The sequence below is a fragment of the Hirsutella rhossiliensis genome (assembly GCF_020360975.1).
Source record: "Hirsutella rhossiliensis strain HR02 chromosome Unknown scaffold00021, whole genome shotgun sequence".
Classification (NCBI taxonomy): Eukaryota; Fungi; Ascomycota; class Sordariomycetes; order Hypocreales; family Ophiocordycipitaceae; genus Hirsutella; species Hirsutella rhossiliensis.
In genome coordinates this window covers 432903-457903 of record NW_025408687.1, presented here as the reverse complement: position 1 = coordinate 457903, position 25001 = coordinate 432903, and the positions used below count along the sequence as shown (strand labels likewise).

At 51.6% G+C, this 25001-nt stretch overlaps 8 protein-coding genes across 8 annotated transcripts; 4 read left to right on the top strand and 4 right to left on the bottom strand.

The window, feature by feature from the left end:
* Positions 1 to 2562: 2562 nt before the first annotated feature.
* Positions 2563 to 4653, top strand: HRG_11527 (alpha amylase, catalytic domain-containing protein; the record flags this gene model as incomplete). The annotated part of the gene is made up of 4 exons (XM_044869997.1): positions 2563 to 2769; positions 2915 to 3588; positions 3720 to 4058; positions 4152 to 4653. The coding sequence occupies 4 exons, from the start codon at positions 2563 to 2565 to the stop codon at positions 4651 to 4653; spliced, it is 1722 nt and encodes a 573-aa protein (XP_044714894.1).
* A 257-nt stretch (positions 4654 to 4910) lies between these two features.
* On the bottom strand, positions 4911 to 5636 carry HRG_11526 (RTC4-like domain-containing protein; the record flags this gene model as incomplete). Its single annotated transcript, XM_044869996.1, has 1 exon — positions 4911 to 5636. One exon carries the CDS (start codon positions 5634 to 5636, stop codon positions 4911 to 4913), a length of 726 nt encoding a protein of 241 aa, XP_044714893.1.
* A 1622-nt stretch (positions 5637 to 7258) lies between these two features.
* Positions 7259 to 8646, top strand: HRG_11525 (dynamitin domain-containing protein; the record flags this gene model as incomplete). The annotated part of the gene is made up of 3 exons (XM_044869995.1): positions 7259 to 7297; positions 7347 to 7406; positions 7465 to 8646. 3 exons carry the CDS (start codon positions 7259 to 7261, stop codon positions 8644 to 8646), a joined length of 1281 nt encoding a protein of 426 aa, XP_044714892.1.
* A 546-nt stretch (positions 8647 to 9192) lies between these two features.
* On the top strand, positions 9193 to 9486 carry HRG_11524 (thiS family domain-containing protein; the record flags this gene model as incomplete). Its single annotated transcript, XM_044869994.1, has 1 exon — positions 9193 to 9486. The coding sequence occupies one exon, from the start codon at positions 9193 to 9195 to the stop codon at positions 9484 to 9486; it is 294 nt and encodes a 97-aa protein (XP_044714891.1).
* Positions 9487 to 9576: 90 nt separating this feature from the next.
* On the bottom strand, positions 9577 to 10151 carry HRG_11523 (uncharacterized protein; the record flags this gene model as incomplete). The annotated part of the gene is made up of 2 exons (XM_044869993.1): positions 9577 to 9918; positions 10005 to 10151. The coding sequence occupies 2 exons, from the start codon at positions 10149 to 10151 to the stop codon at positions 9577 to 9579; spliced, it is 489 nt and encodes a 162-aa protein (XP_044714890.1).
* Positions 10152 to 12600: 2449 nt separating this feature from the next.
* Positions 12601 to 13530, top strand: HRG_11522 (alpha/beta hydrolase fold domain-containing protein; the record flags this gene model as incomplete). Its single annotated transcript, XM_044869992.1, has 1 exon — positions 12601 to 13530. One exon carries the CDS (start codon positions 12601 to 12603, stop codon positions 13528 to 13530), a length of 930 nt encoding a protein of 309 aa, XP_044714889.1.
* Positions 13531 to 14109: 579 nt separating this feature from the next.
* On the bottom strand, positions 14110 to 14861 carry HRG_11521 (uncharacterized protein; the record flags this gene model as incomplete). The annotated part of the gene is made up of 2 exons (XM_044869991.1): positions 14110 to 14699; positions 14840 to 14861. The coding sequence occupies 2 exons, from the start codon at positions 14859 to 14861 to the stop codon at positions 14110 to 14112; spliced, it is 612 nt and encodes a 203-aa protein (XP_044714888.1).
* Positions 14862 to 16845: 1984 nt separating this feature from the next.
* On the bottom strand, positions 16846 to 17253 carry HRG_11520 (complex 1 protein (LYR family) domain-containing protein; the record flags this gene model as incomplete). Its single annotated transcript, XM_044869990.1, has 3 exons — positions 16846 to 16969; positions 17051 to 17082; positions 17176 to 17253. The coding sequence occupies 3 exons, from the start codon at positions 17251 to 17253 to the stop codon at positions 16846 to 16848; spliced, it is 234 nt and encodes a 77-aa protein (XP_044714887.1).
* Positions 17254 to 25001: the final 7748 nt, after the last annotated feature.

Below are 25001 nucleotides of genomic sequence, written 5' to 3'. Positions count from 1 at the left end.
AACGTTGACCAAAGTGATGTCGTTGACCGTGAGCCAAAGAATGTCACGAGTTGCCGCGGGCCTCCTCTGATCTACCATCAGCCCAGGCCTGCGGCGGACATAGGTCATGACTCTGGGTCGGGTGCTATTGTCTTCCAGCTGTCAACCGGGAGAAGGTGTCGTAGGCGGGATGTGTTTTGGTAAGGCATCGGCCGCCCTTTGTTTCTGTCCATGGCTCCTGGAGGAGCACCACATCGTAATGTTCGGAATCGGCGAGGGCAAGGGCGCAGTCGTGCGCCGGCGAGATCTTGCCCACGTTCGCTTGGAAGACTCGCAGAGTCTTATTGCCATTGATTTGTGCGTGGGTATCTCGTCATGGAGAGACAGAGTCCTCAATGATGCGTCGCTTCTTCGTAGGAGAAGCAGATCTGTGTCGTTGGCCTCCACCCGGAGGTTTGGGTGCCGAGGCCATCATGACGGAAGGCGGGGTTACGGTCCTGGTCGAGCTTAGGGTCGATTCGCTACCGCGCCGTGGGGCTTCGTCATGAGGTTGGGCTTGCTGTCCGTCGTCCCGGGCAGCACGAGGTCGGGGTGAGGTGCGTCGATTCCGAGGCGGTCTTCCTGTCAGGCCCAGGCGTTACTGTCTTTTCGGTGACACCACCCGGCGAGCAGGTGGCATCCCGTTCGGGCTGCTCGGATCGTTCTACTCTTTCGTATTGTTCCTTTCGCCGGGCGGACGGTTGAGCGCCCAGCTCTCGGACGCGAGATTTTCTTCTCTCGTCAGACGGCGAATGACGCCGTGTGATCGCTTCGGGCGCGCAGGGCACTTCGCAAAGTCTGCGGCGTGGGGCCCAAGGCAGTTCGCGCACCGCTCGAGGCCACGCAAGCTTCCGCGTCGTGGCCGCGCCGTCCGCACCGCTTGCAGGATGCTTGTCGGTCGCAGGTGTCGGGCGTGAAAGTCCCAGCACTTGTCGCACTGGCTGGGCAGGCTAGATCTCTCAATGTATTGGGCGAGCCGACTGGATCCAAACAGCCTCCAGGGCTTATCAGTCGGTTCGAGGAATGAGACAATCAAGGTACAGGTCAGGGGGTCGTTCGGCTTGCGCCTGGCGGGGCGCACCCTGATGGGTTTGAGGCCGGTCTGGCAGGCGATTTCATCTTTGGCGGCTGGCTCGTGGTCCAATTCTTTCCCCTGTAGGTCGGTAAGAATATAGGGGCAGTTGCCACGGCGTAGGTGTACCATCTCTGGCTGATTTCTACATCTGTCGCGCCCATGTCTTGGGACCACTCTGACTGTCGTTGGACGATAAGATCCCGAATGGTCGCATCTGTTGTTCTGATGGCCCATCCGGAGTTCACCTGAAAGCGGCTGGGACTTGGTGAAGGTCGATGCCGACTTTGGCGGCAATGTGGGTCCGGATTGCGTAGCTATTGTGGTCCCTCGCCGGTGCTTCGGGAGTCGCACAAAAACCCGGAGGTCTTCTTTCGGCGGGCGGGGATTGGTCGTCCCTGGAGACGGAAATTGGCTGTTGTGGCTCTTGTTGCGGGGCTGCAGCGGCCGTGGAGAGTGGCCACATGGCCGCTGGCTTGCGGTGCGACCGGCGGCCACGCTGCTGTACGTCGGCGCAGATGCGAGTCGGAGATCGGAGGGCGTCTGCCTCCAGAGGTCGAAAAACGGTTGGAGAAGTGCTCTGCGAAGCTGTGTTCGAGACCAGATGTGAATTGCTTCGCAGTCTGCTCGAATGATTCGCAGAAGGCCCGAAAACCGTCATTTTGGCGTTGTGGGCATCGGTTTCGTCGCCGGCGAGTTTGTTAGCTGCATCAATGATAGACACCGGTTGGAGCACGTCGGTCTCGGTGGTGCCGGGCAGGCTCGGGACGGTTCACGCCGCGCTCCTTCCGTAGCGGCGGCATTGGACAGGCGGATTCAGGGCGACGACGGCGTTGCTGCCGGCCGCCGGAATGCTGAAGAGAGACCAATGGGACGGGTCACAATGGGAGAACTATTTCGCAGCTGAGATGCACGGGCTAAGCGAGCAAGGTTAGGCGGGGTATGAGCACCCAGATCAAAGGGATCCGAGCTGGCATGCGAGCTCGTGGCAGATGCCATGGCCGCAGCCGAAGCCAGCGCAGAGCGCGGCTACAGAGGTTGTCGTGCACGTGTTAAGCAAATTGGTAGAAATTGTGCCACTTTCTTAACAATTGCATGCCAAGAAAGTGTGATGACAAAGGAAGGTGAGGTGTATAATTAGCTTAAGCACGGGGAAATATAGGGGTACAGGGTAGGCGAGACACGACTAGCGGCTTCGGCCCAACATCATCACGTCACAAGTCCACCGAGACCGTAGCCTGTGTGGTCTCCAATGGATGATGAATGACAAGGGCCCTCCACTATACGCTCCATAGTATTAGATGAGTTACGACTCAGGCTCTGCCTCAGGGGCCCCCTTTGAACGCGAAAGCGAGTCCCAGAGACCACTCAGTTCTTCCCTCTCCACCATCTAGTTGACTGAACAACAACGAACCTACAGCACCACCCCTTCTTCACCCGTCGTAAAGCATCGCATGTCCAGACTCCCCGCCATGGAGACAGCAGCATTCGCCAAGCAGCCGCGGACGTGGTGGAAGGAGAGCTCCGTCTACCAGATCTACCCGGCCTCCTTCCAGGACTCGACCGGGTCCGGAGTCGGCGACCTCCAGGGCATCGTCTCCCGCGTCGACTACCTCAAGGACCTGGGCGTCGACATTGTCTGGCTCTCGCCCATCTTCGAGAGCCCTCAGATTGACATGGTGCGATCCTCCCCCCCCCCATCCTCCCCGTCTGCCGCCCCGTCTGCCGCCCCGTCCCGCGCCCCGTCCCGCCCCGCTCCGGCCCGGCGCCGGAAAGCCTCTCCCTCCCCGTCCCGTCGCCGCTCACCACGGCCTCGTCGTCCAGGGCTATGACATCAGCGACTACAAGACCATCGACCCTCGCTACGGCGACCTCGCCGACGTGGACAGGCTGCGGGACGAGCTCCACCGCCGCGGCATGAAGCTGGTGCTCGACCTCGTCATGAACCACACCAGCGACCAGCACCAGTGGTTCCGCGAGTCGAGAAAGTCCAAGCACGACAACCCCTTCCGCGACTGGTACATCTGGAGGCCGCCCCGGTTCGACGCCGCCGGCAACCGCCAGCCCCCCAACAACTGGGAGAGCCATTTCCAGGGCAGCGCGTGGGAGTGGGACGAGACCACCGGCGAGTACTACCTGCACCTCTTCTGCAAGGAGCAGCCCGACCTCAACTGGGAGAACGCCGCCGTCCGCGCCGCCGCCCACGATGTCATGCGCTTCTGGCTCGACCGCGGCGCCGACGGCTTCCGCATCGACGTCATCAACTTCATCAGCAAGGACCAGCGCTTCCCGGACTCGAACCAGCCCGTCCTCGCCGGCCACGAGTTCTACGCCAGCGGGCCCCGGCTGCACGAGTACCTGGCCGAGCTCGGCGCCATTCTCCGCGAGTACGATGCCTTTAGCGTCGGCGAGATGCCCTGCGTCCATGACGAGGCCGAGCTGATCAAGGCCGTTGGTGCCGACCGCGGAGAACTGAGCATGATATTCCACTTTGAGCTGTCCGTGCTGCCCCCCACCCCCTTCTCTCCCTCCCCTTCCCTTCTCTCCCTTTCTCTCTCTGTATTCCTTCTCCCAAACAAGCGTTCCGCTTACCAGACGTTCGTCTGTTGACTCGTCCGGCTACAAACAGCATGGACATCGACCACGGCCCCAAGGGCAAGTTCTCCCCGCAGGCGTGGCCGCTCAGCAAGCTCAAGACGACGGTCAACAAGTGGCAGCGGCTGATGCTGGACCGGAACGGCTGGAACGCCCTATACCTCGAGAACCACGACCAGCCGCGCTCCGTCAGCCGCTTCGTCCACGATGACGCCGCCCACCGCGCCGCCAGCGCAAAGCTCATTGCCCTCTTCCTCGGCTTCCAGGCCGGCACCCCCTTTGTCTACCAGGGCCAGGAGCTCGGCATGACAAACGTGCCCAAGGATTGGCCGTTTGAGGAGTACAAGGACGTCGATTGCCTCAATCACTGGAGGTGGGACCCCCCCTGACCCCTGAAAGTCCCAGAAGCAAAAGAGTGAGACTTGAATAACGGACAACATGTTGATTGCTTCCCTTCTCGTCGCAGTTTGCACAAAGACTCGGCCGACTCAGCCACGCGCGCCGCTCTCAAGGCACAATACCAGAAAAAGTCGCGCGACAATGCCCGCACCCCCATGCAGTGGGACGCAGGACCCCAGGCCGGCTTCACCACCGGCCGCGACCCCTGGATGCGCGTCAACGACAACTACGTCGACATCAACGCCGCCACCCAGACATCGGACCAAGACTCCGTCTACCACACCTGGCGGCGCGTCCTCGAGCAGCGCAAGGCCCTCAAGGACGTCTTCGTCTACGGCGACTTTGCCCTGGTCGACGAGCCCAACGAACGCGTCTTTGCCTACCGGCGCCAGGCCGCCGATGGTCAGGCCGCCCTGATTGTGGCAAACTTTTCGGCCGAGAGCCTCTCGTGGCCATGGCAGGGCAAAGCCCGTCGAGTTCTGGTGAGCCCAGCCGGCAAGACGGTTGAGGATGTCAACGGTGGCGAGATTCGCTTGGGGGCCTGCGAGGCCATTGCCTTACTTCTGTGAACGGGGCTCATCTGATGCCCAGCGGCTTCGAGCTGGAGGCCACAGGCCAAGGCACGTCTTGTCGGTGGGAAAAAAAGGATCTACACGCTTGGTTCATTACTCCATGGCATAAGCGAGCATAAGGGGAGGCTGAGAAAGGCCATTCTCCGCCCTGACAGTTAGCTAGCCACCGACAAAATCTCACCTACATCTGCCCACCCTCACCACATGATGCAAACCATTCCTGAGCCTCCTGTCGTTGTGCAGTGCCTCCAAATTCAAGTCCCCTCGTGAACCATCTCGCCCAGCGCCTTGCTCTCTTCCATGATGCTCCTCGCCTCCTCCGCCGACACTCCCATGTCGTCCTTGATCAGCTGCACAGCCAGCTCGGCCACGAGCACAGTCTGGATAAAGGCCGCGGATCCGCGCCCGGCAATAACACGATCGTCGACGGCCTTTTCCTTGAGCAGCTCGCCAAACTCGTCGACGAGGTAGTCGCACATCAAGTCGAAGCCACGAGGGCCGTAATAGCCCGGATTCATGTCACCTTCCTTCTTCATCGACCTAGCCTGGCCCGACTTAATCTTCTGCGCCAGGATGCTCCTGAAATGCGAGGCATTGCCGTTGATGATGCCGAGCAAGAAGCTGCGGTGAGCGGCAAACCGCCTGTCCATGCCCTCCCAGTCCACTTCAGGATAGTTCTTGGCTCGCCATGTCTCCATGGCCGTTTGCTTCTTATGTTGTCGGCAGAAGCGTGTCTGCAGCCTCACGTTCATCCGCTTGCCCCAGGAAAAGTCGTCCAGGAGCATCTTATCGACAGGCTGCCCGCACCAGGGGCACACCGTCGCGCTTGCAGAAGCCCCTGCATCGCCGCCGATGACCTCCAGGTCAGATAGGTGGCCAATGCTTTTCTCCGCATCAGAGGCCACGTCGGATAGAACCGTCTCAGATTTGCCGTCGTTGCCATACGCCCCGCGTCCAAAGTCGGAAAAATGCGTTGGCATCTTGAAAACGACGGGAGTCGGCGACGTGCACCTTAGCGCCGGCTGAATTTGCCTCTTACCCCTTGATTTCTTGGCGTTGGCTCTCTGTGACTCCACGGGATTTGAAGTGTTCAAGCCATCCGATTCATCGCTGAACAATTTGTCGGCTTTGGAAAACTTTGTCCGGAGGGTTTGGGGGCTCTTGCGTTGAGGCGAGCCGGGCATGTCGTTTGGAATCAGCAACTTGCCTGTACTTGGCTTTTCGGGGCTATCTGGGAGTTCTGGGACCCGCAGCCGAGATTGTGCTTCTGCATCCCTGGTTTGTCGTGAAGTTCCATTCGCGCGCTGGCTGGTAACACCACGCTTCTTGTCTGCCTGCTCTTTCGGCTTGTTCCTGGCCCTCGATTTGTATTTCATGTGGGCCGACTTACTTCTTGAAAACCCATGTTCGTCCTTGAAATGATCCCCCAAGCTAGACGGAGCAGTGGATGCCCCCTTGCCTTGGCCATAAGTGGAAGGGAAGCTGTTGGAATTTCGGGGTCGCTTGTTGCTAGACGCCCGGTCGTCATCAGATCCCTTGGCCCCTGGTTTAAGAGACTCGACGGTCTCACCCCTCCTCCTCCTGGTCAGCTGCTGCGTGCGTGACGGGGCTTGTTTGCTGAACTTGGTCTGCGCGATGCTGCCTCGCGCCGTTGTCTCATCACCCGAGCTGCCGGAGCTTTTGAGTAGAGTACGATCACTGTTTTGCCGGAATCCGGGGCGTTGGCCATCCGTCGATCCCTGGCTGGCATTGGAAATGTCGTGCTGAGAGATGCCCACAGCCCCGGTATCCTCCTCGTCATCGCTGGACAAAGGGGGATCATCAACCGCCGGCGGGGGCTTGGCATTTGGCAATGGCATGTTGTTGACTCTGCTCAGAAGCCTCGGTGGTTTGTGGTTTATGCTCAGGCCGAGCCTTCTGTTCATCTTTTCCAGTCTGGTTATCAAGGCGAAAGCACTGCAGCCGCCGGCATCTGGATGGACGGGATGAGCACAAGCCAGTGGCGCCGAGACTATGGAAGCGGGACGTCGCCGGCCATGAGAATCAGTTGACTTTAGACCCGTCGGTCGCTTCGCTTTGCAAGTTGGTGGTAGTCTTCCGCCAGAGAAATGGTCGCCTTGGCGAGGCCACAGCTGTCCGAGATGCACACAGAATAGTCGGTGATGGGAGAGAATGCAGAAGAGGTAGCCGTCGAGACCACGGCCACGTGAGGAGCCTGGCAGTCGGTCCTTGCCGGAATGCAGGGGCCGAGCTGTCCGAGAGCGCAGTCAAATGTTGGAGGACGCGTCAAGTTAAATTGAGGAACGCGGCGGGCGTCGATTCGCACGGTCTTGGCAATGGGGGCGGGCCTTTGGACCCCCACCCTCTGTCTGACGCCAGGGTTCCATGAGCAGCATAAGGACGTCCCGCCTCCACTGTAACCCGTGTTCTCAATGTGCTACGAAGTCAACCTCAAGTCGCCAAGTCGCCTCTCCGTCATCGCCCCTTCATACCCGCATATCCTCTGATCATCTCAGCTGCGTAAAGAGGCAGGCAAAGCTTCCACCCCGATCGTCGCTCTGGCCGAGTCGACACGTGAGAGTCCGAGGCCTTCAGGACAACAATGGCGCTCAACCGCAAGTACGCAGCGCTCCCTGACCTGGTAAGGATCGCCTCTCTGTCCCAGTCCGCCAGACGCTGACGACAGCCAGGACTCTGCTCCCGACATCTACGAGACCCCCGAGTTGACAGATGATAACTCTACCATTCTTGTAAGTGTCCTCGGCTGATGGTGAGGGTGCAGCGCCGCGTTGCTCACGTCTCCCGCAGACCTCGGCGAACCGACCGCAGTCCGAAGACGAGTTCGACGATATCAATGAAGATGAGACGGGCGGTATTTCGCGCTCACGGCTGCGAATCAACGAGGCCCGATCTCGCTTCCTGCCCTCCAATGCCGACGCGAATGGGGCAGACTTCTCGAACCGTGTTGACGGAAAGCGCATGCTATACAGGGCATCCAGCAGGCGCCAGCGGATACTCGAGGACGGCACACAAGAATTGGGGGATCTGTCGGACGATGACGACGAGGAGAGCCTGGAAAGACGGATCGCGCGCTTGAAGCGAGAAGTGGAAGAGGCCAAGGGGGATTACGACAAACAACAGTCGGCATCCGCAACGCAGACGGACGATGCGGAGCACAACGTCGAGAGACTGGAGGCTCTCAGCCGGGTCCTGGATGACATTTCCAAACCCGCCGGCTTTGGCGCCGCATTGGGGACCGCAAGGCCGCCTCCTTTGGAGGACAAGACGGTCGGCTCCGGCGACTCGGCGGCTGTAGATGGTCCGACGTATACCGTCACGTACGCACCAACGTACCAGCAGAGCCACGCGCTGGCCAAGGCCGCCGACTTTGACCGCCGGCTCGTCATGGTGGAGCAGGCCCTGGGCATCAGCTCGTCGTCGATGCTCGAAGCGGGGCGAGACGGCCTTCCACGGGCCATATTGCCGACCCTAGACACGATGGAGAAGCAAATCTCGACGCTCTCGCAGGCATCGACGGCAAACTTGGACGCCATCAGCCGGCGGGTTCGAACGCTGGCAACCGAGCAAGACAAGCTCAACGACGCGCGAGAAAAGGGCAAGGCTCTCCGCGAGGAGCTCGGGAAACATTCCCCGACATCCCCCACAGACGACTCGGAGCACGAGGCCAAGATCAACGCGCTCTACGGGATTCTGCCTACGATTGAAGGGCTGACTCCCGTGCTGTCGCCGCTGCTGGACCGGCTGAGGTCGCTCCGGGCCATTCACGCCGACGCAGCGACGGCGAGCCAGACACTGGAGCGCATCGAGACGCAGCAAGCAGACATGACGGGGGAGCTGAAGCAATGGAGGGACGGCCTCGAAAAGATGGAGGGCGCCATGAGGAACGGCGATGCGGCCGTCAAGGACAATGTGAAGGTCATGGAGGGCTGGGTCAAGGATCTCGAGGAGCGCATGGCCAAGCTGGCCTGACTCGGAGACGGCGACGCCGTTGGCTCTTGATGATGACTGTGATACCCAATACGAGAAACATTTTCAGTCACATGCACCGTGTGTTCGTGTTGCTTCCGCCCAATCTTGCTTTTGCTGAGCCTTGGCCGATGGATTCTCAATGGGGCCGGCCAAGCACGACCTCGGATCACGTGGACGGCCCACTGCTTATATTTTCGCGACTGCGAGCTTTCAGCAAATTCTGCTCCGTCCTCTCTCACATACTTTTTCCTAGGTGGATTGTTTTGTCGACGGCAAAAATACACAACAACAGCACACATTCGCCATCGGGAATTTTGTATTGCATGGTAAGCAGCTCCAGTTTCTTCACGTCTTCAAGCTACAATCAAATGATGTTTCCAAAAGCATGTATTACCTGAGTACGCTCTGATGTACCATTATCACCAAGATCTCTGATTCAAGATTGGTTTTTTTTTTCAAACCTGGCGGCATGACAACTTGTTGGGAAACAATTGGACTAACAGTCGTGAAGCATCTCTAGTACTAGTATATCAACTCACGCCCCCAATGACATCTGTGCCCAAGCCGGCGCCGCATGGCCACTTCAACGTGCTCTTCTTTGCCGGTGCCAGCTCCTACACAGGCAAAGACGGTGTGGCGTTGCCGGCGCCGCTGCCATTGGGCGAACTCTTTCCCGAGCTCGAGGCCAGGTTCCCCGGCGTAAAGGCCAAGATACTCGACTCGTGCCTGGTGACGGTCAACCTTGAATACGTAGATGTGCCGGGGGAGGGCGACGGCGACGGCATCGTTATCCAGGAAGCGGACGAGGTTGCGATTATTCCGCCAGTCAGCTCCGGGTGATTGCAGGGATAATGGGCGCAAGGCATGATTGCGCGGCCTTGTGTTGGTGGATGCATGTTTAAAGCTCTGCGAAAAGCGGACAAGGCCGGCTCAGCGCCCTGCCTGCTCGCCCAGCAGCGGCTGTTGCTCGCGAGAATCCGGCGGCATCCAAGCAGCGCGCCAAGGGTGGATGTACCCCTGGTCCCAGTTGGGCTTCTGCTCCGTGTATCGCCGCCATCGGCGGAGGGCAACGATGTTGAGGGCGGTCCAGGAGACGAGAAGCAGGGCAGCCAAGAAGGCGACGAGGGCCGTGAGGCTCGTCGTGGTCGAGACGCGACAGCCAAAGGGCCTGGTGCGCAGCTCCCACTGCTCAGCGGGATGAGGGCACACATGGGCGTCGTAGGCCGGGGCCAGCAGCGGTATCGGGTATGAGTTGGGGACGCATGCCCAGGTCTATGGCTGGGCGGGGATTTGGCAGATGCGATGCCGTCGTCAGCGTACATACATGGATGGCATGCGAAGCGGCAGTTTCTCCATACGAATGGACACCAGCTGCATTCATCGTCGGCCAAGCACCCGCGGCAGTCCTGGTGGGACCAGCATCGCAGGAGATGGCGGTGCCCGCCCTCGGCGGCAGAGAAGTTTGCGCGGAAAGCCTGGATGGACGACGGGTCCATGGCGCACATGTCGTTTCGGCCCTCTTGCTTCCGGATGTAGAGGCGAAGTTAAGTCCAAAGTCCTGCTGTCGGGACGTTGACGGGTGAGATGGGAAGACGAGGGAACTGGCTGGGTTTCGGTGCGGGGAAAGAAAGAAGCTGAGGGCCGACTCTCTTCTCTTCTCCCCCCCTCTCATTTCAGCCACCACGACCTTTGGCGGGCCGTTACTCGCGCATGCCGCCCCGGCTGTCCCCTGACCGAAGGCGTTGATATATTAATGCACATACCTAAACCTTCATGTGGACCACCACGGCGGTTCCTCCCTGCCGTCATGAATTATTAATGTAGATGTCGCTGGTGGGTCATGGCCAATTCGCAGCGCATCTAAGTTAGGTCACCCGCTTCTGCCTTGTACAAGAATAGACTCGTACTCCTATTTCCCTGCCCCCCTTTTTTGGCGCTTAATTTGTGACGATTTTGTGATTGTAATATGTCATTGCTGCTTTCCTCGGAGGCGTCCAACGAAAGCTGTGTCACCGATTCTCCTAGGGATGCTGCGCCGCACCTACTATGCATGCTTGTGGTCCTGTGCTCTCTGCGCCCTCGGGGTATTCCGGCGGGGGCGGGGGCGGGGGCGGGGGAATCGGAGATTGGGGAGGCGCATGTACGTACGGAGTGTTCGCACGGAAAGGGAGCTGCCAAGCGAGAGGGAGGCATTCTCCGTGCTTGCATATGCATACAGGCGTCGAGGATGGATCCATTATGGGGGAGGCTCAAGTAACCGCCCGTCCATGCATGCTATACATGCTGCGTTGACGGCTCGATCGGCATATTGTTCTTGGGCATATAGAACCCATGCGTAGGTACATGCAGCCGGGGCATCTGCGGAGAGCAGCGGCTGATACAGGCGGGCGCGGAGAGGAATTGCTCACTTTGAGAAGTGACGACGTAGGGGGTGAAGGATGGCTCGTCCTCTATCCTGCTGGGCCGGCGGCCGCACCGACGTTGCCGGCGATATTCCAAGCCGCCGCGGACGGGCCATTGCATCGGCTCGACATGCTTCCGTCGGCAACTGGTCAAGGCCATGATATCGGCAGGATATGGGGTAGCAACGGAGCACGGCACGTCGGGTGGGCCCGGGAGTCGGGGCAGCTTCCTTTGATGCACTGTAGGTAGGTTACATCGATGCATGCAGCTGTTACAGTAACTTACATATTACTTACAATATGGTGCACTTGGACTTGGACTCACAACTCAACTCAGAGCAACAGTGGCAGAATGCGGGGACCCCGCGTTTTCAAGCCCCCCTGCCTTGTGGGGCCGCGGCGCTAGGCATCATCAATTCCAATTCTACCTTGGAGGTTGTCGCCGACCGCAATCATGATGTTGGGTCTCATGCTGACGAACAAAGACGGACACCGGCCCATCATCAACGGCTTTGATTATGATTATTGTGCCGAGATTGGCTCAGCCAGACGGCGACTTGGGAAAGGAACGACGCTCAACTTCATCTATTACCTCATGGGACGCTCGGGACAGGATGCCAATGAAGAATGCGGGGGGGGGAGGGACCACGACGGGCGAATAGCCGTCTAGAAGAGATCCCGGCCCAGCCCTTTCCCGAGCCGTCCGGTCTTGGCCTTCCTCATTCATCAATCTCGTCCAATCTTTTTCTGCTGTACAAAAACAAAGTCTAGCAAAGAGCTGCCGAGCCTGCAGGCCAAGCCGCGCAGCCAAGTTAACTACCCACCTGCCTAATCCAGACCGGACCGATGCGTCCCTGCCCTCAAACGGGAGTGGCCACGCCGCCCCGAGGCAAGCCCGAGGAGTTGCACCTGCCCACCCCTCCGTCCCATCTTGCCTAGTTGAGACGCCTCATTCTTCACCTCTCCCTCCCTCTCCCTCCCTCGGCCTTGCTCCTCTCTCTTCCCCTACAACAACCAACATCTTCACGGCCCTTGCAACAGAAGGCGCTTCCACGTGCAAACAACAACACCGTCGTCGGCCGGCTTCACCACCTCCGAGGCTCTGGCTGCTGTCGTCGCCCTGCCCCGTCCCGTCTCGTCCCGTCTCACTCCAACATGGGCCGCCCAGATCTGACTGCCGTCCCGTGGAGACGACCGGCATCTCCTCCGATCCCCCCCTGACCCCGGCCCCCTGTGATCCTGGACGTCGACTTGTTTGCCCAATATTGTTAAATTACTGTGCAGAAGAAGAAAAAAGGAAATCGCAACATGTGCACGAGTACGCCTGGGGGAGTCGAGCTTGGCTCCAACGCAAGCTGCAAAGACCCGAATTAAGAATCGTAGGCCGACCCGTCGTGGGCAACAGGCTTGGGCGGCTCGACTTCAAAAGGACTCGTTCATCCCCCGACTCTCACCCTCTTCAACCGCGCCCTTCACTTCATTCTCTCCTCTCGGCTCAAGCACCTCGTCGTTGACAAGACGCCAACCCGGCTCTTCTCTTTCCCAAGTCAACATGGTCCGCCTGGCGTCGCTCCTCGGGGGCTTGGTGTCCCTTGCCGCCATCGTCACGGCCACGCCCGTGCCTGCAGAGCTTGAGACCCTAGCGCTTGAGGCTCCAGAGCTTGAGCCTGCGGAGCTTGAGGCTCGAGCCGTTGCCACCTTGGGCAGATCCAACGACTGGTCCTGCACGAGCACCGTCCATCCCAACCCCGTCATCCTCCTGCACGGCCTCTTTGCCAGCGAAAAGCTCGACCTCAACTTTGTCGAGGCCTGGCTCCGCAACAAGGGCTTCTGCACCTTTGCTCTGCTCTACGGCTCCTCCACCCCCAAGCTGCCCATCCTCGGCGGCATCAAGCCCGTCGCCGAGTCGTCGCTCGAGGTGGCTGCCTTCATCAGGGAGGTGCACAACCGCACCGGCGCCGACAAGGTGGACATTGTCGGCCACTCCGAGGGCGGCTTCCAAGGCCTCTACGTGACCAAGTTCCACGGCGTCGCCCCCCTCGTCGACCAGATCATCGCCATCGCCTCGCCCACCCACGGCACTGATGTCTCGGGCCTCTACAAAATCGCCTACCTGTTTGGCAAGTTTAGCTACGACGCCATCAAGAATCTCCTCGCCACTGTCGGCTGCGGCGCCTGCAACGACTTTGCCGTCGATGGCGCCGCCGTCTCCAGGCTCAACGACGGCAAGCCCATTGTCCAGCCCGGCAACACCGTCACCATCATCGCCTCCCGCTACGACGAGATTGTCACGCCCGCGACCACGGCCTTTGTCCAGGAGCCCGGCGTCCACAACATCTTTGTCCAGGACTACTGCCCCCTCGACCCCGTCGGCCACCTTGGCGTCTCCGTCGACCTCAACGTCTGGCGACTGGTCCTCAACTCGCTCGAGAGGAAGATCGGCCGCAAGTTCTTCTGCCTGCTCGGGCCGCCCGGCCGCTAAGGCCGCCCTCTCCTTTCAGTGTGCAGGAACCGCACGCGCTGCCTCATTCCATGTCTTTTCCGACTCACGCGTTGTTTAGCGAGCTGTAGGAGTTGTGCCTCCTTTTGCTTTTACGATTTATGTCTAAAAAAGAGGATTATCCTTTTGTCTCACGTTTCTATCTAGCCTTGTTTATAGGAGCCTTCCATGCTGGCCCACGTCATGTCTCCGTGCTGGTCGGAACGAGCTTGCTTGACGACTTGGGATAAGTTCACGTTTCGTGTAAATAAGTTCATCACATTATCTTTGGCTCCGGGTTCCCAAGCCTTGCCTTACGACCGCTGTCACCCTTCGGCGTGAGCCCCCTATTGTGCTGACTGACAAAACATGAATGCCGTGGGGGGAAATCAAGTGTTGCACAAGGCAGTGGCTGGGCGGGAAAACGATGAGTCTCTAAGAAAATGTCCTAAGAATGGCCTCGCCCGACTACTCTACACTCTGCACCATCGCGCCGCAGCCCAAGCCAAAGTGATGCGCTTCGGGAGTCTCCAAGGTCCATCCAAAACCTTCGCATGAGCCTTCGCCGGCACCACCGCCCCTTCAAAAGAACCCGCCGCCCGTCAAGCCCATCTCGCGCGACCTCCGGACCTGCTGCTTCAGCTTCCTCATTTCTGACTGCCGCCTCTTGGTCCGCTGCTCGTCATCTTCGCCCGGCCGCGGCCCGCCAAACGCCTCGAGCGCCATCAAGTCGGCCAGGAACCGACGAATCCGCAGCCCCGTCCGGCCTCGCACAAAGGCGTCCACCTCCTCGTCGCAGGCAGCAGACGCCGCCACGTGCAGCCCCCGCAGCACGTCGCGGTCGGCAATGCCGCCGTCGTCCGAGTCTGCCTCGTCCGAGTCGACGCTCCCGCGGATCGACGACGTTCTTCTGGGTATGTTGGGCGGAGCAACCGCCCGGGAGGGGATGCCCCTGCTGCTCCGACAACATATCCCAATGTGATTGGGGTCGTAGCGAGAGACGGACTGCTTCTTTCCGCGATCCGAGGGAGCTGGCTCTTGGCTGGCGGGCGGATGCTTGGTCTCGGCAACTAGTCGAGCCGTCTTCTCCCATTCCTCCTTCAAGTTAGGAATCGGGCCGTCCTGTCGCCCCCACGTACAGGGCAGAGCTGATGTGGCACGACCGTCGTCCGCTTCCAATGCAGCCCCCAATGCTGTCTTGGGCGCGACCCTGCATGTCTCGCCGCCTGCTAAGCGCTGCTAGGGCCTCGCAGACGGAATCTCTCGTTCGTGCTTCTTCTTGGCGCCACGGGTAGACTGAACCTTGGCTGACTGCGACCGTGGCGGAAGAGCATCGGTGCCACGGTCTTGTCTGCTGCTGACCTTTCTGCCCTTGCTTGGCGGGAATCCGCTGCGACGGGCTTTCACAGGGGCGCGAGCTCGCGGCAGCGTCTCCGAATAGCCGTGCGCCGTGACAGTCGCCCGCGACTTTTGAACGGGCTCAAGTGCCGCATTTGTCTCCATCTCCCTGTGCCTCATCCGTGTGCCCGGCTCGCCCGATGTGTGTCTTGGGCTCATGGTGTTGGAGTCATAACGCAAGGGTTTCGTCTCCGCAGGCCGTGGAGGTGGCGATCTTGTCGGTGGCTGCACTCGGGAGCTCGGTCCAGCTGCATCTCCCTGCCACTGAGCTGTGTTTGCAGGGGCTGGTCTGAAATGCGCCCAGTCGGCATCTGCAACATGCTCATCGTCTTCTCCAGGGAAACACGGGAGACAATGGTTCTTTGGCTTCTTTGGCTTCGGAGGCCGCTTCTGCTTGCGCACGGGTGCCTCGTCGATGAGCGCATATCTCCATTCGTCCATGTCCTGGGCGGGACCGAACGAGATTTCTGTATTTATACTTGTGCTTGGGGGCCCTTCGTTGTATCCATCCATCTGCGAGGGATGCAAATACTTGTGTCCAAATAGGTTGGATGACTGGTGACGCCGTACAAAGCGTGATGCGCCAGCCTTCAAGGCGTGGCCAGGAGTGCGCTGGGCCTGCTCCCTGGAAGTTACTGCGAGCCCTGCTGCCCGGAACTCTGGGTGAAAAGGCATAAGGGCTGACACCGTGCGAAGGCTTTCGCCAGATTTTACGGGACCAGGGGAGGAGTGCGCTGCTCTGCCCCTTGCCCCCGTGTTGTCTGCATATCGATGGAGGCCTCTGGTGAAGCGATCCAACGCCTCCCGCTGACTTGAAGTTCTAGATTGTGTTTCATGGACAGGTGCAGACGGTGAATTGGATTTTGATGAGCTGCTAAATCTTCTGTCCCCATGCTTGATGGCTGAAAAGAGGCGGATCTGCTGGACGATGGTTCTCGAGATGGCTTCCACGAGAGTAGAGTCTATGGATGTGTGCTTTGATACCCTGGCGATATCTGCAGCGGCGTCGCCGAAACATCGTCGAACGCTGGACTTGCTTCCGTCTTTGGCGGTAGAAATGGCGTTGCCTCGGACAGACGCTGGAGGGGCTGGCGGGGGTTTGCTCGAGATGGGGTTTCCAGGGCCAGGATGATTGGCATATCTGGGATGATGCAAATGTATGTTGCTGGAGGGAGGAAGAGGGAACGAGTCCAAGTCGACAGAAGAAACGGAAGTTTCCAGGACATGATCAATCGCCGACGGCACGTCAACACGAGGAGGCCGAGGCGCGCGTTGCATGGATTGTGCGTTCTGAGCTCTTTTCGACGAGGGAAAGCTCTCTTCTGAACGCGAGGTTGGGTTGCAGTGACCCCGTGTGGGAGGAGGGCGTTGGGCACTCGCTTGGTGCAGTCCACTTGGGCCCTGCAGATGACGCGACGGGTTGCGGACACGGGTTGGACGTCGAGAGACGACGAGGACACGGGAGCGAGGCCGGAGCCTCTCAAAGGAAGCGGCCCGCTGATGAACTGGGCGGACGTCGTGAGTACTCGGTAGCGAAGTATTTGCCTCGGGAATCGATGCCAACGTAGCCATCTCGAGTTGGAAGAGCGACAGTAAAGACGAGAAAAGAGCCGTTTCCAAGTGAGGCTATTCAAGAAATGACGGATTTATGCAGCGATGCTGGACAATGGGTTGTTTGGCGGTGGCGTAAACACGAGAGTCAAGCAACGTCTCGTGTGGCACGAGGCTGCTGGTTCTGGGGGAGCCTGAGAAAGCCGAGGCCTCGAGGAGCCGTCGGTGTCGGCAAGGCAGGCGTTGACTGAGGGGTTTGATGGACGTTGATGGACGTCAGCTTGGTAGGGGAGGAAGGAAAGCGGCAGGAGTCACGAGCCGCGGCAACCGCCCCCCCCTGAGGCCTGGGCTGAGGAGGCTTCATCGGATTCACCTGACGTCCTTGATGCCGGGCGACGAATAAACATCGAGCTGCCGCCGGCCTTTGCGCAGCAGGAACTCGATGGCAGCAAATTCGCGCTTGTCAATAGCCAAGCTCCGCGCGAACTCGGCCCTGAGAGAATCGGAGAGCGCTTTTAGCCATGGTTCGCCGCGGCCCGTCGTTGCCAATCAAGATTTTCCGTGGAGCGCTCACCTTGCAAAGGACTCGAAGTGAGGGCGTGTGCTCTGGCAGGACACTTCAGTTGCAATTCAAACGCAAAGGTCACGCAACAGTCGCGGTCGCAGCTGGGAATTGGGAGGCGGAGAATGAAGCCGCACCTCTGGCTTCTTGCGAGCCTCTCGGAGGCATTGGCGATAGAGAGCCAGGACCTCCTTTTGGAGCCCCGAGAGACGCATGACGGTGGTTTGTATTGCTGATGCTGCTGCTGCTCTGTGTTTTCGGCAGGAATTGGAGAATAGAGTGGCAAGCCGTGAGGGAGGCAAAGGAACAAGTTGGATTCTCAAGGCTGTTACGATGTCGAATCGCGGAGTCGAGTCGGCTCGAGGTTGAAGCTCAAGTAGGCTGCTTGCGTAGGGAGTACAAGTACTTGAAGGTTTATCAGTGACCGCGCCCAGATGCCCCAGTCAATGCGAAGCGGCCCGTACCGATACTTGGGAGAGTGTACATACAGTTCTTACCTAAGTATGTAGGTACCTCGGCAGCTCCCTCCTGGGTCCCGGGCGGGACATTCGGAAAAATTAGTACAGTACCCGTTGGCAGGGCCCTCTAGGCGCCAACAGTGGTATTAGTGCGAGAGCACTACCTAGTTAGGTAAGTTGGCGCCCAGAAGGCCCTTTTAGTACCTACTACCAACGGGTAGTACAGCGGGGGGTCAAAGGTTTGCGAACACACCACGGCTTAAATTAACGCGTCGCGCCACCACGCGTGCAGGGACATGCCTTCCTTCTTCACCGGTTTTTTTTCTGAGTAATACTATTTATATAAAGACATATCGCTATTCGTATAAAGGCCCTATTTTTAAGATATATACTAAGTCAGCTCACCCACTTAGGGGCACACCCACTTAAGGGCACGTCTCATATAACTAAGATAGCATATTCTAATAGCAATTAAAGCCGCGTTTTTATATCGCGATACTTAATTATAGTGTTTTCCTACTATTCTAGCTGCTAGCTTCTATATAGAGCTTTAAAATCCGCCTTCTAATTAGCTATTGCGATGGTAGACGGCTTAAGGGCGCGTTAAAGCTATTTCCTCGTCTTAATAACTTATTTAATCTATATAAACCGGCTATTTAGATCTTAGGCGATTTTTCGTTGCTTTTAAGGCCATAGATAATATAATTAATACTTAAGCTATTATATACGTAGCTATACCGTTATAAGCTATATATTCTAACGATTAAGGCTATAGCTAACTTTACTAAAAAGCACACGGATCGTACGGTTAACTTAACCGCGATTTTCGAGCCCCTTAATAAGCCTATAGACTTCCTACGATCGTCTCGGTGTTTTAAGGGCATCGCTATTATTTATTAAGCTTAAATTCTTCTTCTTCTTTAGTAGTAATAGCGTTAACGGCGCGGGTAAGATAAAGCGGCTTATTAATAGCTTTGCTATATTAACTAGCTAAAGTCCTATCCCTCGCTACCCCCCTTTAATATTTTTCTCGGTTAGGCCGGCCTACTAGGCCTAATAATAGTAGCGAAGGAAAAGTGCCTTGCTAATTAGTGCTATATTGTCGAGAGAAGCGATTTTTTAGAGTTAACGTTAATAGGTAGCTTTAATTAGTAAAAAAATCGAGATATCGAGAGGTTAAAGGACGTGCGAGGCATATAGAGGTAGGAAAAGGAGATATATACTATATAGGAAGCATTCGTATATAAAATCGTTAGTCTAATAGCTTCTATAGCTATCTATAATTAAGAGGACGTTGCCTTATAGCTAGCTTCTTATTTATAGGATAAAGACCTACTTAAGCTATTAAATCGCGATAAAGTCGCTTATCTAGCCCTTTAAAGAGGCTATAAAGTCCTAATCCTTTAGAAATTCGAGTTCTTTAGGGAACTATTAGTATTAAAGGTCCTAACCTTTAAAGATTATAAGAGGAGTTAAGGCCCGGCTAGTAATAGAGACGTATTCTACTATTATAGTTTAATAACGCGACCTAAGCCGCTTCTTAAGCGTCTCCTTCTTCTCTAAGCTCCCTAGTACGAGGCCGTTATAGCTAAGGCCTTCGAGGATACCTATCTTATCTATATTAAAGCGTAATTCTAAGGGAATAGCCTATAAAGCCGGGAGCTTAAGTAACTAGAACTACTCCTTAATCCGGGCTATAGAAGCGCCGTTAATGCGAGCAGAATTAAGAGCTTTACTTTTAATCGTGCTAACCTTTAGATTTCGGGCTAAAAAGCTTACTTACTACCTAGTATTTTCTAAGTAGGCGGGTATCGCCTATAGCCGTAATAATACGGCCGGCGAATTCCCTTAGCTAGAGATACGTTAGGGGGAGCCTAAGGGCGGCTTAGGTAAGAACCTAATCTCGGAGGTATTTCTCTTACTCTCGGCTAAGCCTTTAATAGTATTCGTATGCCTCTCTCTTTAGTTAGGCACCTTTAAGGCGTTTCTAAAGTATCGTCCTTAGAATACCTTACTTCTAACTAGCCTATACCTAACCTATGCCGAATTTAATATTAGCTAGAGCGTTCTAAAGCTAATCTTCGGTATATTTAGAAAGCTAAGATATTGCTAATTCAAATTTTTTTTTTTAATAATAATTAAGTATAAGATATATAAGAATTCGCGGTTATAATATACGAGTTAGTCGGCGCGTTAGTATTATAGAGACGTACCCTTAAGTAGGTATGCCCCTAAGTAGGTAAGCTAACTTAATACTAGCCCTCCCTGCTTATTTATACCGCGCTTATATAGTAGGTAGCGGTACCGCTTAAACGCCCGCGCCCGCGCCCGCTTATATATATATTAATTTAAAGCTATTACTAGCGCTATAAATTTTTTTTCTTTTTCTTTAATACCTTTATATTATAAAGTAACTTAAATAAAGACTATAATACTTATAACCTTATACTTATATAATCCTTTTATAGTAAAGCATAGGTTAATTTATATTCTTAGAGATATCCTATAGTAAGAGGGACCTAAGAAGCTAAAAAAATACCTAGTATAAAAGAAGGAAGAAGGAGCTAAAAGGAGGTATAGAGAAGAGGGTAAGGGTATAAAGGGAAGTAGAAGTAGTAATAGCTTCCTATAAAGGTAGTAAGAGATAAAACGGATATACCGGTAACGGCTAGAATAGAGGGGAAAAACCGGTAGAAAGCTTAGTAGTTAAGAGGATATTAGTAGCTTCTTTAAGTAGGATCTTCTTTATTAATTAAGATACTAAATAGGTATAAAGAGGGGCGTTAGATAAAGGAAAGAAGGATAATAAAGGTAATATAATAATTACTCCCCTACTATAATTACTGCCCCTATAAGAATTAAATATCTCTACCCTACCTATCCGACCCCTTACTTTTAATTTTACCTTTATATATTTTATATATACTTCTTATATCTCTCTTTACGAGAGTTATAAGCCTAGGAGGAATAGAATTCTTATACCTTCTAGCTACTATAAAAGGCACCTTTCTTATATCCCTTATAGCTTCCTTTTACCCTTCTTACTAGAAAAGCTAATTTTTAACTAACTTTTCTACCCTTCCCCTATAATAATATTAAAAAATAATTCCTTTACCGCCCCTATAGTCTATAAGACGATTCTTATAAAGCCTTAAGATTAAGATAAGTAGGTAAAGGAGCTATAGGCTTATATAGATAAAACTATCTATAATTTAGTCTTCTTTAATAAATAGGACCCTCTTAAGCCCCCTCTTTTTCCTAAGGTAATAGAATTTATAGAGGGAGCTTCCCTCTTCTCTAAGCTAACTTTTATATAGTAGAGAGCTTTTTCTACTACTTTAGGTAACTATAAGAGTTATTGTAAGGAATACCTTTATAAAATAAAGCTACTAACTACTATACGTATAGCAATAATAGAATCTATTAGTACTATAAAGCTAATCTCTCTTTAAGAGGAAGAGACCCTTAAGTAGTAGCTTTTAAAGCTCGAGACCTTAATAGCTCCCTTAAAGGGTTATATAACTAACTATATTAAGAGGACCTATACGGTATACTTAAGAGCCTTTTTTACTAAGAACCTACTAGCTTCTTTATAGCTAGCTAAGTAAGAAGAAATCCTTAAGGAAGCTAACTAATACTTCTTAATAGAAACTCTTTCTAGCTAGTAGCTATAGGATATATCTCTATTAATAAAGCCTATTAGTAATAGTTATTTAACTATCTTTTAAGAAGCTAGCTAAGAACTAAATAAAGAGGCTATTAAAGTATAATAATAAGTAGTCTTATTCCTTTATAGCTAGTACTCGACCTAGACGGCTCGACCTACTACCCTTATAGCTGCTATAGCCCCTCCTACTATAGCCCCCTCTACTACTACTATAGCTACTGCCCCTCTAGCTCCTCCTCCCTTAAGAGCCTTAACCCTATCTTTAATAGCTGCCTTAGTCCTAGCCCTAGCTCCGCCTACTACTCTAGGCCCGGTCTTATTAGTCCGACCGGCCTAACTAGTCCCTTAATAGACTTTTTAGTCTATTAGTTAAAAAATTAAGGAACTAGTTAAAATTAAAACTCTTTATTAAAATTAATAATAAGGTATAAAAAAGGGGGGTTTTTAAGTAGACCTTTTAAAAAGAGATAATAACTCCTTAAAGAGATAATAAATAAAGAGAAATCGACCTACCTAATAAGTATATAAAAGGCCTTATAGGCTAGAAGACTACTAATAGGTCTTTAAGGAAAGTTAGACTTTTAAAATTATATATTTTAAGGGACTAAAAAACATTATTAAAAAGTCTCTTAGAGAGGACCCTTTATTATAGAAGAAGATAGATAAGATTTAGGTTACTAAGAAATAGTAACTAATACCGCTACCTTTATTTAAGCCGTAAATTTAAGAAAAAATTATTAGTATAGTAAATCCGGTATTTATATTTCCTATAAATTAATAAGACTGCCTATTAAGACCCTTTAATTATCCCCTATAAAAATTAGCTATTCTTAACTTTAATACTTCCCTTAATATCTATAATACCTTCTTATAATTCCGGTCCTTTAAGAAGGTATAAAGGGAATACCTAATTACTAGGGAATTAACCGTTTAGATAGAGGGGTATAAGAGGGTAAATTTTACGATATAATTACTTAACGGCTCGATTAAAGTAGCTAATATAAAGCTATTCGTAATATTAAGAGTCTTAAAGGACCTAGCTAAGAGGCCTTAACCCTTAAGGCCTAGCCCCCTTAACCTTCTTATAGAGGCCTATATCTTTATAAATAGCTAAGCCGCTATAAAGAAGGTTATAGGCTTCTTAGACCTAGCTATATATATTAAAAGGCTCTTAACTAGCCTAAAAGCCTTTTATAATATATAGCTATACTAGTGCCCTAGCTACTAAGGGATCTTTAGTAACGAGCTAGCTAACTAGCTAGCTAAGAAAAGCTTAAAGGCCCTTACTTAAAGGACCCCTTTAGTCTCTATTAGCTACTTATAAAGAAAGGTCTAGAAAGCTATTAAAGACTACTAAAAGGGCCTCTAAGCTAAGGGCCTAGGTAAGTACTATATATTTATTTAAAAGACCCCTTACCTAGCCCTTAGCCTAGAAAAGGACTTAATAAAAAGGCCTAAGCTAACCCTCTTAGCCTTTTACTAGCTCCTTTTTAAGGCTAGCTTTATATTTTCCTTCTTAAAAAAGACTAATAAGATAAACCGAGATAATTACTACTATAGCTAAGGAAGATATACGGCTAGGTACCTTATCTTAAGGTACCTAAACTATAAGAGAGAAAGAAAGGTCCTTTACTTAACCTTTAAGAGATAAAAAAGGGCTCTTAGCCTACCTCTTCTTTATAGCTTTAAGGAAGGAAGGGAAGCCCTTTTAACCTTCTTAGCTAAGATAGAAATAAGGATAGCTAAGTAGCTTAAAATATAAGAGTCTTTAACTATTATAGGTTATAAGCTTAGGCTATAGCCTAAGCTATATAGTTATATATAAAGGGCCGGATCCTATATATATATATATAAGCTAGCCGCGTATAAAAGAGCTTTATATAGCTTATTAATATTATTCTATAAATAGTACCTATATATATACCTTTACTTACTCTATAATAATATAAGCTATTAACTAATAGATCTAATAAATATCTCCTTAAAAAGGATGCTACTTCTTTAAGGGAGTACCCTACTACCCCTTAAGTAGATAAAAAGTATCGTAGCTATCTTAGAAGTAATTAAAAGCGCGATAGCTAGCGAGAAGAATAAGGTTCTCGCTATACTAAGGGAGCTATCTATAAGACTAGCGTTAACCCCTATAACCTCTATAATACTAGTTATAGTAGCGGTACTATTAATATAAAAGCTACTTTTTTAGCTAACTTAAGATAGTAAGCTTAAGTCCTTTTAGTTTTTCCTTAGCTAGCTATAAACGAAGTTTATAATAAATAAGAAATAGGGCCTAAATAGCTATTATAATATAGTATAGTATTTACTCCTTTATATACTACTAAAGCCTTAAATATAGTAGATCTTTAGATTCTAAGATAAAGGTAGCTTTAAAGGTAAATATAACTTATAGGACTTCTTTTAATACCTTATATATATATTCGGTAATATATAAGAGTAGGAGAAGGTAAGGATAGGCTATAGACCCTTAGGTAAAGGGATAGGTAGACCTTTAGTAAATTCCTCCCTAACTTTAAAGAGACGCTTTTATAAATAGTAGGAACTATATTATAAAAAATAGTATAAAGCTTATATAGTTATAAAACTTAATTATACTAGCCTTAAAAGACTACTTATCCTTATAATTATACTTATTAACTATAGTAAGTATATAAGCTAATTAATAAAGGTAGTATAGGGCTATAAGTAAACGCTATATTTTTAAAAGCTTTATAAGTATATACTATATAGCGGTAATAGGATTACCGCCCCTTTATAAAAGGAATAGCTAACTATTAATATTAATAAAGATACCTTAATATTAGCTACTTATATAAACCGAGCTAAACGTAGTAGGAAGTCATTATTAAATATCTTAAATACTATCTTATACTTTAAGTAGTAAGCGAAGTAAGTAATAAGTAAGGAAATTAAGAAAAAAAAAGCTAACGGCCGCTACTTATATTATAGCGCGTTTATATACTTTATATTAAAATGCCCTTTCTTTTTAGCTAAGCGGCCTAGAGTAGTTTAAGTAGTAAAGATAAAGCTACTCTTTACCTTAAATAATAAAGAGGACTTTATACCCTTAAGTATAAAGGAAAAAGAGTAGCTTTAAGGTAAAGATAGGCTTTAAAGCTTTAATTATTAGTACTAGTAAAAGAGAAAGAGGAATTATCCGCTTATATAAAAGAGGAGCTTACTTTAATATAAGTTATAATTAATAACTTCTTACCTATCGCCGCCTTTATAAATAAGGGCTATTAGTACTATACTATAGTTAATAATACGCTTATATAAAAGATATAAGTACTAGTAAAAAAGATTACCTTAAAGTAAGTAAATAGCGCTTTAAGCGTAATAAAAAGTATAGTAATTAAGGGTATTATATAGCTAGCTATAAAGGTTAATAGTTACTATAAGCTTATTATAGCTTATATAATCCCTAAACTAAAGTTTCTATTAATCCTTAGGAAACCTTAGTTATAATATATAGAGTTATACTTAGTTTTATATTAAAAGAAGCTATAGTTTAGGCCTATATAATAGTAAGTCTATTATAATAATAGTTTTATAAGTATAGGACTAAGTATATAAGCTTTATACTTAGCCTAAGAAGTCCTTACCTTTATCTTTATAGGAACTATATAATAAGTAAAGTAAGAGGAAGGCTAGGTAGTAGCTAACGTAGTAGTTTACGTATTTAGCTTAGCGGATATCGATAAGGCCCTTTAAATAAAAAAGCTAAAGTCGCTTTTTAAACTATAAAAGTAGATACTAAAGTGCTTTTATAACCTCCTACTACTATTTAAGTCCTAGGAAGTAAATAAGCTTAACTCTTATA